This window comes from Ricinus communis, chromosome 4, assembly GCF_019578655.1.
Source record: "Ricinus communis isolate WT05 ecotype wild-type chromosome 4, ASM1957865v1, whole genome shotgun sequence".
Classification (NCBI taxonomy): domain Eukaryota; kingdom Viridiplantae; phylum Streptophyta; class Magnoliopsida; order Malpighiales; family Euphorbiaceae; genus Ricinus; species Ricinus communis.
This window is the reverse complement of record NC_063259.1, coordinates 2,711,696-2,724,769: the sequence shown is the minus strand read 5'-3', so window position 1 is coordinate 2,724,769 and position 13,074 is coordinate 2,711,696. Positions and strand designations below refer to the sequence as shown.

The 13,074-nt window shown below is 31.4% G+C and overlaps 1 protein-coding gene and 1 non-coding gene across 3 annotated transcripts; one reads left to right on the top strand and one right to left on the bottom strand.

Annotated features, from left to right (window-relative positions):
• Nucleotides 1-408: 408 nt before the first annotated feature.
• LOC8286539 (probable GMP synthase [glutamine-hydrolyzing]) lies at nucleotides 409-3,389 on the top strand. Of its 2 annotated transcripts, XR_003078594.2 has the most exons (6): nucleotides 409-1,287; nucleotides 1,479-1,536; nucleotides 1,627-1,710; nucleotides 1,814-1,949; nucleotides 2,431-3,065; nucleotides 3,177-3,389. XR_003078594.2 is itself a non-coding variant. In XM_002515761.4 (5 exons), exons 1-5 carry the CDS (start codon nucleotides 633-635, stop codon nucleotides 2,725-2,727), a joined length of 1,230 nt encoding a protein of 409 aa, XP_002515807.3. In that variant the 5' UTR covers nucleotides 409-632; the 3' UTR covers nucleotides 2,728-3,389. The 2 variants fall into 2 exon arrangements, 1 of the variants encoding a protein (XP_002515807.3); XM_002515761.4 differs by having other exon boundaries at nucleotides 2,431-3,389.
• Nucleotides 3,390-6,202: 2,813 nt separating this feature from the next.
• Nucleotides 6,203-6,309, bottom strand: LOC112534313. The gene has a single exon (XR_003078609.2). It is a non-coding gene; the product is annotated as a small nucleolar RNA R71 (small nucleolar RNA).
• Nucleotides 6,310-13,074: the final 6,765 nt, after the last annotated feature.

Below are 13,074 nucleotides of genomic sequence, written 5' to 3'. Positions count from 1 at the left end.
CTTATAGCTTCTCATAAATCGTTAAAATATATGAAAAGACAAATGTGTTACTTTAAATGAATTAGAAAGGGTTATCTACTATATTATGTGTAAACATAATTAGCTATATAATAACATATTTCATTATTTATTAAATGAAGTATTTACTATTGATTGATCTTTAATTATAAATAATTTATAATAGTTATACATTAATTAAAATGATTATTTCACTTAATAAAATTCATACAAATGTGATTCTATTTAAGAATGGCGTGACAGACAAACAACTTCCAAAGATGCTGAGTTACATTTGGAGAAACAACTTAATTAGGAGTTGATGAAGACATGATTAAAATGTAAAACTATAAAAATAAAAATGCCAAGTGGCCAATTAAGAAGTGCGTCATCGTCATCCCTCGTGGTATAGCTAACAAAAAGTAACGCCCTTCACAATAGGTTTGTATGGCAGATCTCATCTCTCCATGTTACAAATTCTGACCCACTTCACATATATATATATACACTGCCATGCTCCTCTCCTTCAATCTCTCATCATCTCTTCATTGATTCCGAACCTGAAAATTTCTCCGAATCCTTCATAAAAACATATTTGTTTAAGCTCTGTAAACAAGTCTACATATAAAAGAAGAATGTGCAGCACTAAGACTAAGGTGGTCATTGGCATGGAGATCACTCCAGCCGTGGCCCGGATCAATGGCCGGCCAGTACTTCAGCCAACATGCAATCATGTCCCTACCCCAGATAAGCGTAGTTCCTTCAAGAAGATGTCACTAAACTGTCCTCCTCCTCCTCCACCTCCATCATCCCCACCATCATCAACTTTTGATGACAAGACTACTACTCCTGTTTCTCCAAAGTCAAAGTCCCCAAGACCACCAGCTATTAAGAGAGGAAGCGACCCTAATGGCTTGAACGCAAGTTCTGAAAAGGTTGTGATTCCAAGTAACAATTCAAGAACTCCACGTTTAGAAAGGAAGAAGTCTAAAAGTTTTAAAGAAACTAGTGCTGGAACTGGGTTATTTTCCTCTTCCGCTTCTTCTGCAGAGGCATCATTGCATTATTCTTCGTCTTTGATCGTTGAGTCACCGGGAAGTATTGCCGCAGTAAGAAGAGAACAAATGGCATTTCAACATGCACAAAGAAAGATGAGAATCGCTCATTATGGCAGATCAAAGTCTGCCAAGTTTGAAGCTAATAATGTGTTTCCTATTGATTCTTTAACTAATATTTCCACAAAGTCTGACGAGGAAGAAAAAAGATGCAACTTCATTACACCAAATTCAGGTCGAATTCCCGTTAACCTCTGTAACTATGTGAAATAGTAGTCATTATTACATGGTTTGCTCAATTGGGTTCCTGTAAAATTCCAAATCAAGTTAATAAATCAGGACACTTGTAGTTTAACTTGCAGGTGTTGAATATACAGTTGAAATGGGTCATGCTAATTATTTATCTACCTGACTTGCTGTTCACAGATCCCATCTATGTTGCTTACCATGATGAAGAATGGGGAGTTCCTGTCCGTGATGATAAGTAAGTCTCTCTCTCTCTCTCTCTCTCTCTCTGTGTGTAAAAATAGCGAAGTATGACATTCTTTTTATTTAATTACCAAATTTCATGCAGGTTATTGTTTGAATTGCTAGTTCTAAGTGGTGCTCAAGTTGGTTCAGATTGGACTTCAATCTTAAAGAAACGCCAGGACTTCAGGTGGGATGCACATGTTTTGCTAATTAAAGTCACCAAACATACGAGTTCACTTGTTTCTTGCCGAAAATGTGGATTTTATATGTCTGTTCCCTCGTGTTTCCAGGGATGCATTTTCAGGATTTGATGCAGAAATTGTGGCTGATTTCACTGAAAAGCACATGATATCAATCAGTACAGAATATGGCATTGATATAAACAGAGTTCGTGGTGTTGTAGACAACTCTAATCGAGTCCTGGAGGTAACAAAACAAACTTTCTATCTATCCACTAAATCATGATTAACATATTACAGAATGATTCTTCTATTTTATGGGCATCAAAAATTTATTTAGTTCCATTCTAACTCTAGAAACGAGTCTTTTAGTTAATTACATAAAAAAGTATGTGAACTTCTACACTTATCTAACGCTCTAAAATTATTAAAGGTGACAGTCTAAAAAAAATAATTAAAGGAAGTAGGTTTGAACTTAAAATTTTTGGTCATGATTGCCTCATCCTCGCCACTAGGCCAAAGCCTCATTCACTATTATAAGATATTTTGATTGGGAGATTTCCTTTAACAATAATTAGCCATGTATTATGGAAAGCTTATAATTTATATCAGGATAAATTAGACAAGCATAAATATGTAACACTTGGAATTCATGTTATATATAAAACCCATCAACTTTTTAGTTTCCATTTTGTTCTATTATTAAGAATGTGCAATTTTAATGACAGATCAAAAAAGAGTTCGGATCATTTAGCAAATACATATGGGCATTCGTAAACAACAAGCCTATCTCAACCCAGTACAAATTCGGTCATAAGATTCCAGTAAAGACTTCAAAATCAGAGAGTATAAGTAAAGACATGGTGAGAAGGGGGTTCAGGTTCGTTGGTCCGACCATGGTTCACTCATTCATGCAAGCAGCAGGCTTGACCAACGACCACCTGATCACTTGCCACAGACACCTCCCATGCACCTTATTGACAGCCCGGCGGCCCCCCCCCCCAACTGAACCGCAACCTCTATAGGAACAAAGCTGACGGCCAATACATGGAAGAATAATGAAGGCATAAAGAATTACATGCCAAAATTATTCTAATATATGTTTAACCTTCTATTCTGGTTACTCAAGTTAAATCTGTTTTATTTCTAACTTGGGACGGTTGTATATCATATTAGGTTAAGGGATTTAAAGGGTTTGTGAGGTGACTTGTGAGCGTTTGATATATATGTATACATATATTAGATAATATTTGGATGACAGTTTGAGTGTGTTGAAAATTGAAATAGCTTAGAGAAAAGGTTGGCATATAGTGCTGTGGTGGAGGAGACAGGCAGCATGTGCAATTGGGAGGCAAGGGCATGTGTGGGTGTCAGTCGGCTACTTTCTTCTTCTTTTTCTTTTTTTTTTTCTTTTTTTTTTCATTTGTTCCATGTGAGCTATCACACTTGCATAATTTGGAGTTTCCTTTAACAGGCTGTGAGGGATACTTGAAGAAGGAAGAATGGGACCAACTTTCTCAAGTTTTCATCTTCCCGTCCCCCTCTTTTAGTTTGGGTTTGAGTTGCAATGTAATTGTACTCTACTTTCCTAACCTTTTTGTGGCTTTCTTCGGGAATATTACACCCAAATAGCCAAATATATCTTGGATTTGGTGTGAATTTAATTTTTGAGTGGTGTTTTGATACATATGTCATGTGCTTCTGAACAGTTTGCTTACACATGACTACTTTTCCTCTTACATTATGTTTGACAAAAAAGAAAAGTATCTTCTCCATGTGCCCACTTTCATTTTCAGATAGCACGCACATATCTCTTTATTATTCTTAGCCTAATAATTCAAAAAAGAATGAAGAAAAGCTCCTTCTTCAAACTTGTCTTACATTGTGTGGATGGTGAGAAGTGGGGTTAAATAAGCAAGGAGAAGTGAATAATCAATCTTGTTTAGGAAGAAGATAATGAAGAGTGTATTTCGTTACTTTTGGTTTGATTGAAATTTATAATATTTATGAAATTTATTTACAAAGTTATGTATTTTGAATGAAGTGAAAATTAATTTAAAATTTTATATAATTAAATTAATATAAAATTAATTACGGTTAAACTAAATTCTAACAAAATATATATAATTCTTAAATGAATTCCACATTAGTTTATCAATATATTTCAAAACACCAAAATATCTTTTTTAACTTAATAATTCCTATTTTACCTTCTCTCTCATATCTTTTTTTTTTTATAATTAAAATGAAATTTTTAATGGATTTCAACTAAACATAGCATTAAAAATAAGTAATTTTAAAGTGGTCAAAATATTTTTCATATGAAGATTTGAGAAAACTATTGTTGTAATTAGTGTTTGAACTTTTCTATAATGGTTATAAAAAAGTTAAAATTTTATAGCCATTACTGTTAATATATACCTAAAGACGGAGCATTGATTTGATAATTTATGTTAAGTTATATATTACTTAAAAGGCACAAATTTAAAAAAATCCTTGAGTCTCTCTTTGAGTGGAGTTTTCTATGTTTTGTAAGGGTTGCATCTTTTGTGTATCTTATCGATTGTGTCCCTAGTCTCTTGTTAGGGTAGTTTTTGTATTTTATTTAGTAGAAATTTTTAGTTGTAAATTATTATCTATTTAAATAGTCTCGTTGGTTTTTATGTTTAATTTTTAGGTGATGGAGGCTAGAGCATTAAGGAGGTGATACAAATATTTAAAAACCTAAAAAAATGCATTTTAAAACTCCATTCCGGGACCTAACTGGTGGTTCAGATTTGAGAGATGACCGGTTAGAAATGAGATTGACAAAGTGACAGTTCCTAACCGGTGGTCTAACCAGTGTTTGTACAAAGAGAGAAAAGGGCTGGTTAAATGGACCGGTTAGACATCATGTAGCCACTTTAAAGAGGTGTTTAAATCCTATTGGACTTTAACTTAAATCCTATGAGATTTAGGGTTTGAGAGGCTATAAAAGACATAAGTTTGGGAGTTTTTAAGGAGTGTTTGGAGATTAAAAAGTGGCTAGAGACAAGATGTGGAGGAAGCACTTAAGATCAAGATTGAAAAAATTTCATCAAAGAGTTCTTTTTTTCCTCTTGTTTTATTTTCTTGTTCTTTAATTTATGAATTCAATTACTTTATTATTTTTATTTGCGTTATGAGTAGCTAAATTTATTTTATAGGATTGAGTGTAAAATCATTAACTTAATTTATGATTTAATTTAATATTATTCATTGGATCTTTATTCAATTATGTTCACTTATTATTTTTGTGCATTAAGTTAATTTGAATGTTAGGATCCAATATTTGCAATATATCTAGGTATTAAGCGAAGTAATGAAAGTTAAATTTAATATTAGTACAAGGAATATTAAGCAAGGGCTATTAAGACGTAGACATAAAACTGAGGTTCTTAAGATTTGTTTTCAATTAACAATATAGAATTTAATGAATTTAAATTATGACTTTTGATCACGAAAATGGGCAGTGAATTAATCTGAATATGATGGGTATAACTTGAAAGAGTATATTTACTAGAATAGGTTGAATTATCTTCAAGATTAGTTGAGTTAGATTAAAGGAGTAGTTTATTAAATTATAAAAGGGTTAGCATGGTGCAAACTTAATTCTAAAGTCTTTATTATTTTAATTTATTTATTACAATTATATAGTTTTGATTTAATTATTTTCAAACTCATATTCAATTGTTTTAATCTAGTTATTATAAAGCTATAATATATTTTGATGTTAAGTACTATAAATCCTCGTGGGATGATAATCTAGATTCGTTTCTATCTTACTATTGTGGCAATCGTACACTTGTAGGAATAATCACAAGTTTTTAGTGCTGTTGTTGGGGATTTATTTTAGTATTTTCTTCAATTACAATTATACTTTATATTCCTAGATTATTTTCTTTTAATTACTAAAATATTATTAAGTTTTCTTGTTATAGGTACTTCATCTAGTGCATGTGAAGTAATAAAGTACAACAATTATTGAAGTTCGATCTTAAACTTAAGAGAACTATGAAGAAGATAAGAAAAGAATGAAGTAGGATGATTGTTAACAATAAGAATAGTAATACACCAGTACCTCCTCGAATTCAAGGACAACAAGTTAATCCACCTACACAACTGACTTTGAGACAATATAGTATGCCTAACCCGAATGGAGTTCAATCGAGTATTGTTCGTGCTCCTTTCAACAATAATAACTTGAGATTAAGCCATCAACAATTCAAATGCTTCAACAAAAGAAATTTGAAGGGAGATCCGTTGAAGACCCAATTGCACACATTAATGATTTTTTGGAGAAGTGTGAGACCTTGAAGATTAGTAGGGCGAGCAAGGATGCCATAAGACTTAGAGTATTCCCTTTTACTCTCACTGGGGCTACTAAGTCTTGGTTAAATTCTAGTGTTGTAAATACTTTCACCACATGGGATGAGTTATCTCAAGCTTTTCTTATAAGATATTTCTCTTGATAAAACAATAGAAATCAGACAGTAGAGTGCTAGTTTCTACCAAAAGGATGATGAGTCACTTTATGAAGTTTGGAAAAGGCTTAAGGAGTTGCAAAGGAGATTCCCTCATCATGGTTTTGCTGATTAGATATTGATTCATACATTTTATAATGGAGTGTTACAAATAGTGAATATTACACTAGATGTAGCTGCATGAGGTGATTTGTTAACAAAGACCGTTAGTGATGCCTTACAATTGATTGAGATGATGGCCTTTAATAACCATCAATGGAACAGGGAGAAAGGGTGATAAAAAAAGGTTGTAGGAATTCATGACATAGATAGAGTTAGCATGTTGAATGCTAAACTTGATAAATTAAGAAGAAGGATGGATAGGATGAGTATTAGTGTTGTTTCAACTTAAGTTGTGAGTTGGAGGAGGTCATTAGTATATAGAGTGTCAATTAGGAGATTTTGTAATTTAAGAGCAAGTCAAGTTTGTGTGCAACTTTCACAGGCCAGTCAATCCACAATATAATATTTTAACACTTATAATTCAGTATGAAAAGACCACCCAAATTTATCTTGAAGGGATCAAAGCAATAATACAAAATTAATTTTTCCACCAGGCTTTCAAGATAGACAATAAGGTTTTATACCTCATGCCAGCATCCGTTTTTTAAATCTAGATATTCAATGAATTATGGAAAACCCTATATGATGAAAGTTACTGACTTTCTCGAGTCTCGGAAGATTGAGGGCGGCCGAATCCAAGTTAGGGTTGAGAATAATTGAACCAAAATTACTTTTCTAGAATCAATTTGGACCCAATTGGTGGAGAAAAATTAAGCTTAAGGGATGAAACGACAGTTTTTACAAGTTTAGAGACTAAATCGCCAATATTTACCAAACGTTTTGCTCATGAATCCAACTGGCTTTGCGCACAGCTGAATTAGCTCGACATAGCACTAATTGGTTATTTTTCGAGATTCGACGCCGTTTTTCATACTTTTTTTTACTTAAAACGCTGAAATTGATAAAAAACTTTCTAAAAGTGGTTTGTGATAATTATTAGATATTTTTAATAATAAATATTTGAATATAAAATATTTTACTTTATTTTATTAGATATTAGTCTAATAAAAAGGAAAGATAATTGATGATTTTTATTTAAGTAATTAACACTTATCTAATATATCGAGGGTTTCCTGACCCTATTGCTATAAATGGAACAAAATGCTCCAGATCTAGGATTAGCTACATTCATTAAGAAACTAGACCTCCATTAATTTAGACGTTCATTTAAGCATAGAGTTCTAGAAAAGAGAGAGAGAAATCACTAAGAAAGAGCTTTGAACTAGGAAAGTTTCTTTTTAGAACGACATAAGATTTTCTCAACCCTAGACAACATTTGATCCTTATCTGATCATCAAATTCAATCGCCTCATCATCTGTAGAGACTTGCAGATCAACAAACTACGGTGACAACCCGAGGGTTCCAAAATACAACATCATCATCATCTTATTCCCTTTTCTTTAATTTTATAATTTTAGAAACATGTTAGGATTGATTTTAAATATTTTAAATGACTTGTATGATCAAACCTAGGGTTTTTTAATAATTTTATATGTTTTGTAATGTTTATGCATGATGGATTTTGAATATGATAATATGTACATATTGGATTTTGAATCTAATAATATTTTTTCTATTGGATTTTGAATATGATGATTGGAATAGTTAGGGTGATATGTTAGATTCATTCTTTTGATTATATGATCATATTGCAAAACCGACCATAATCAAGCCCTATAGCTGATCGGCTTTATGATGTCACCAATTGATTATCTGCTAAGCCGAATCGGCTCTATGATGTCATCAATTGGCTGTTTGTCCCAAGTTATACTAAGTCACGAATTTTCAAGCCCTTTTTTGCTGACTTTTGCCAATTTGAATGTATTTTAGTCATTTTTCTTAAGTTTATTAGTTGTTGGAAGGGTTGTAATAATTAGATTTACTGCTTTCTCTATTTTGTTTTATTTTTTTGCTTTATTTTGATAATGGCAAGTAATTGTTATATAACTGTTAGCTAAAAATTGGATATCTAGACTTAGGTCCTAATACTTGGACTTTAGCATGCAATTTATAGTCCATTAGGTTAATATATTTGTAAGTTTACGCTTAAATTAAAATCAAATTAGACTTACTGAGCTTTTCCATGTTTAGTTAATTAATCAACTCACTTAGAATAGGATCATTGAATCAAGTCTTGGCATGTAAGATGTAGCCCATTTAGGTTAAAGATTTGGTAATTAAAGTATAATTTATAATTGGGCTAGACTAGATGTGCCGATACATAATTGAATAGTTTATTTAGGCTAACAATATTGGAAATTAGGCTAAAATGGGCTAGAATTAGATGGATCTCACATACTGTAGTGCTTGATGTGTAATAATATAACTCTTGCATTTATAGGGAATAGCCCGTCAAATAATAAAATTAAAGACAAAGATACACAAATAAGGAAGTTGGCTTTCAGATTTATCTCTAGATTTATAACGTAAGCTTCCTTATGGAATCGAGAAACGTCACTCATTAGTAAAAGTGTCCTGGTGAATTACCTGATTGGCAACTCCCATCTTCACTCTAGTCTCTATGACTACTTCGCTTGTTTCTAATTAGGTTGAAAAGTCTTGCAGTGCCATAATATCTAAAGGTACTTGGGTGCACGCCTGATACCGCCGCCCACACCTCAACAAATATCTCAAGAGAATAAGCATCCTTTAAAGGACATAGTTACTAATCTTGCTAAGATTACTCAATAATTCATGAGGGAAACTAGAACCCAACTTAGTAATCAACAAGCTTCCATTAAGAATCTAGAGATGCAAGTAGGACAATTGGCAAGCATGATGGGCACTAGACAACCCGGGGCTTTGCTAAGTAACATAGAGATTAATCCTAGAGAGCAATGCAAGGCGACTATTTTGATAAATGGGATAACAATTGATATTACAGTAGTGATGATTTGCTACCTAGACAAGTTGATAATAAAATGATAGTCGAAAATCAACAACCAACACTCAATGAAGAAGAGAAAGATGCGCCCAGAGAAAGCAAATGAGATCTCGTACCAACAGTCAATTCTCATGTGCCACCAATACCTTTTCCTTAAAGACTACAAAAGCATACGAAGGACAAGCTATTCAAGAAGTTCAATGAATTATTTAAGCAACTTCATTATGTCTTTTGATGATGCTCTGGCTTAATTGCAAACATATGTGAAGTCCTTGAAAGAAATTTAATCAAAGAAGAGGAACTTAGAAGAGCTAAAGACTATTGCAATTACCAAACAATGTAGTGCTATAATTCCAAACAAGCTTATACCAAAGCTTAAGGATCCAGGGAGTTCTTCTATCCCTATTACTATTGGTGATACTTATTTTAGTAAAGTTTTATGTGATCTTGGTCCTAGTATAAGTTTAATGCCATTATTTGTTTATAAGAGATTAAGAATTGGTGATCTCATGCCAACTTCGATTTCCTTACAATTAGTGGATCATTCGATTACATAACCAAAGAGCATGATTGAAAATGTATTAATCAAAGTAGGCAAGTTTATGGTGCCTAATGATTTCATATGGAAGAGGGTAAAGCTCTCTTATTTTGGAAAGACCTTGCTTGGTAACCATTGGAGCTGTTATTAATGTTAAAAAGAGTATATTAACTCTTTCAATTGGAGATGATATGGTGCAATATAATAGCAATAAGGCTACAAAAGATCCATGCTTTATGTATAATTATTATAAAGTTGATATTCTAGATTATGACCATAAACCAATGAATCTTGGGAGGAAGACAAAGAAAAAGAGAGCTAGTTTTAAGGACTTTTAAGAAGTTACTAGCAAGGTATGAAGCAAGAAGTTAAAGGAACCACCTTGAAGAAAGGAAAAGAGGGTGTAAACTCAAGCTAATGACTATAACTAAGCGCTAGTTGAGAGGCAACCCAATTTGTTTTTATTTATATTTTGGTTTTTATCGATTTTTAGTTAATAGTAGGAATTTTGTTTGGTAGCTTTTCTTTTAATGTTTGATAATTTTCAGGTTTTAACAAACGAGCACACTTTCGCTTGAATGATGAATAAAAAAACTTCTTAGAGATGTGTGGTGGAATGAAGTAAAAGTTGGAATAGTGAAAATCTAGGAAAGTTCTATCCTTTTGTTTAGCTTTCATATTTCTTTGTTTGCCATTGAGGAAAATGTTGATCTTAAGTGTGGGGGAGGGAATCAAAGTTGTATTGTTAAATTTTTTTTTTGTGTTTTTATTTTATGTCTTTTACTTAAATTTTCTCTTATGAAATTCTCTTAAAAATCTATGATGAAGATATTGTAACTGACTTTTGGTCAAGGGGGTATGGATAATTTTTCAATTATTGTGTAGCATTTAAGTTTTATAACTATTGCGCACAAGGAAGGTCTTGACATGTTTAATATAGATAGTTGAGGAGATTATAGGTTATCATTTCTTGATTATTTTGAGAAATTGATTATTGTTGTTTACTTATGTCTCTAATTACTCTATTGAATGAATGAGATTTTTGAGTTAAATTTCTATCCTGCCAGTGTTTAGTCACTTAGTAATCGAGGGTCTTCATCATAATGTTGATCTTCACGTCAAACGGCAATTGAGCATTATGAGTAAGCAAAAGCTTTCTTTGTTTGTTATTACTGAGTAACCGGGTGCTTTCACCAAAAGTATTAGTATTTGCATCAAATGGCTAAGAACGACTAAGAAATTATATTCATTCAAAAAAAAAAAATACTTAAAAGGGTGAAAGAAAAAGAAAATAAAAATGAAAAAAGAGATGAAATAATAGTGTATGAAAGTGAAAAACCTCTTGGCAAAAGTTAAAGAGCTTGAGTAGATTATGGATTAAGGATCTAGAAAATTGTGTAAAATGATTTCATAAGTAGATGAATTAATTATTTGTGTTGAATATACTTTAAGATTTCTCACACACTTTGAGCTAAATTAAAATGCTATACTTGAATTAGATAATTGTTTCTGCTTTTCTTGCTTAATTGTTGGTTGGCAATTATGAGATTGTTATTCTTGAAATTTAATTTGAAAAGATTTTTGAGTAATGTTGAAATTAATTTTAGTTTCTTTTTGCTTGATGAGAAGCAAATACTCAAGTGTGGGGGTATTTGTTATGGTAGCTTTGTATTTTATTTAGTAGGATTTTAGTTGTAAATTGTTCTCTATTTAAATAGTCTTGTTGGTTTTTATATTTAATTTTAGGTAATGGAGGTCAGAGCATTAAGGAGGTGATACAAGTACTTAAAAAACTCATAAAAATACATTTTAGAATGTTATTCCGAGGCCTAACTGGTGGTCCAACTGATGGTTTAAATTAGAAAGATGATCGGTTAGAAGGGTTAGTTAGAAATGCAGAATTGACAAAGTGACAATCCCTAACCTGTGGTTTGCACAAAGAGGAAAAATGACCGGTTAGAAAGACTGATTAGGCATCGGGTAGACACTTTAAATAGGCGTTTTAACACTATTGGACCCCAACTTAAATTCTATGAGTTTTAGGGTTCGAGGGGCTATAAAAGACATAAGTTTGGGAGTTTTTTGAAAGGAATTTTCAGAGATTAAAAAGTGGCTAGAGGCAAAATTTGGAGGAGGCACTCAAGATCAAGATTGAAGAAATTCCATCAAAGACTCAGAAGTTATTCTTTTCCTTCTTTTTTTATTTCTTATTCTTTAATTTAATGAATTTAATTACTTTTATTATTTTTATTTATATTATGAACAACTAAATTTATTTTCTAAAATTGGATGGAAACCCTAACTTAATTTATGATTTGATTTAATATTATTTCTTTGATTTTTGTTGAGTTATCTTGACTTATTATTTTTGTGCTTCAAGTTATTGTGAATGTTAGGATTAAATATTTACAATATATCTAGGTATTAAGCGAAGTAATGAAAGTTGAAGTTTAATATTAGTTCAAAGAATATTAAGCAAGGGCTATTAAGACTTAGACATAAAGCTTAGGTTCTTAAGATTTGCTTTCAATTTACCATAGAATTTAATAAATTTAGATTAAGACTTATGATCACAAAAGTAGGTAAGGAAGTAATATGAATATGGTGGGTAAGACTTGAAAGAGTATATTTGCTAGGATAGGGTAAATTAGCTTTAAGATTACTTGAATTAGATTAAAAGAGTAGTTTATTGAATTATAGAAGGGTTAGTGTGGTGTTAATTCTAGAGTTTTAATTAATTTGATTTCTTTATTACAATTATTTAGTTTTAATTTTAATTATTTTCAAACTCATATTGAATTATTTTAATCTAGTTAGTATAAAGCTATATTATGTTTTGGTGTTATGTACTACAAATTCTTGTAGGATGATAATCTAGATTTATTCCTATATAGTAATTGTGGCAACTGTCACATCCCAATTTCAAAATCATAGCCAACTTAACTAAGCCACCGCAAACCTTTCATATTTTACATAACTATCATTCTCGGTGACAAATATATATACATGAAAACTCTGAAATAACTTAGTCTACATATATTTACATAATTCTAACTCTAAAATATATTAAACAAATATAAAGTTTTAAAGTATTGTTGGCAGGACCTCCAAATCTACACTCGGAAGGGAGTTAGATCAGACATCTCCAAATTATCTCACTCTTGCTAACTGAAAATTTAAAATTTGAAAACATGAGTATGAAAATACGCAATAGGTAGAGTTAACATTAACGAAAAGAATACTTATAATATTAACCAATAAATTTTCTCTTATATTATTGCAATATACATCTCCAAAATAATTATACTAATTAAGAGTTTAAGAATTCATTTCTTAAATCATATC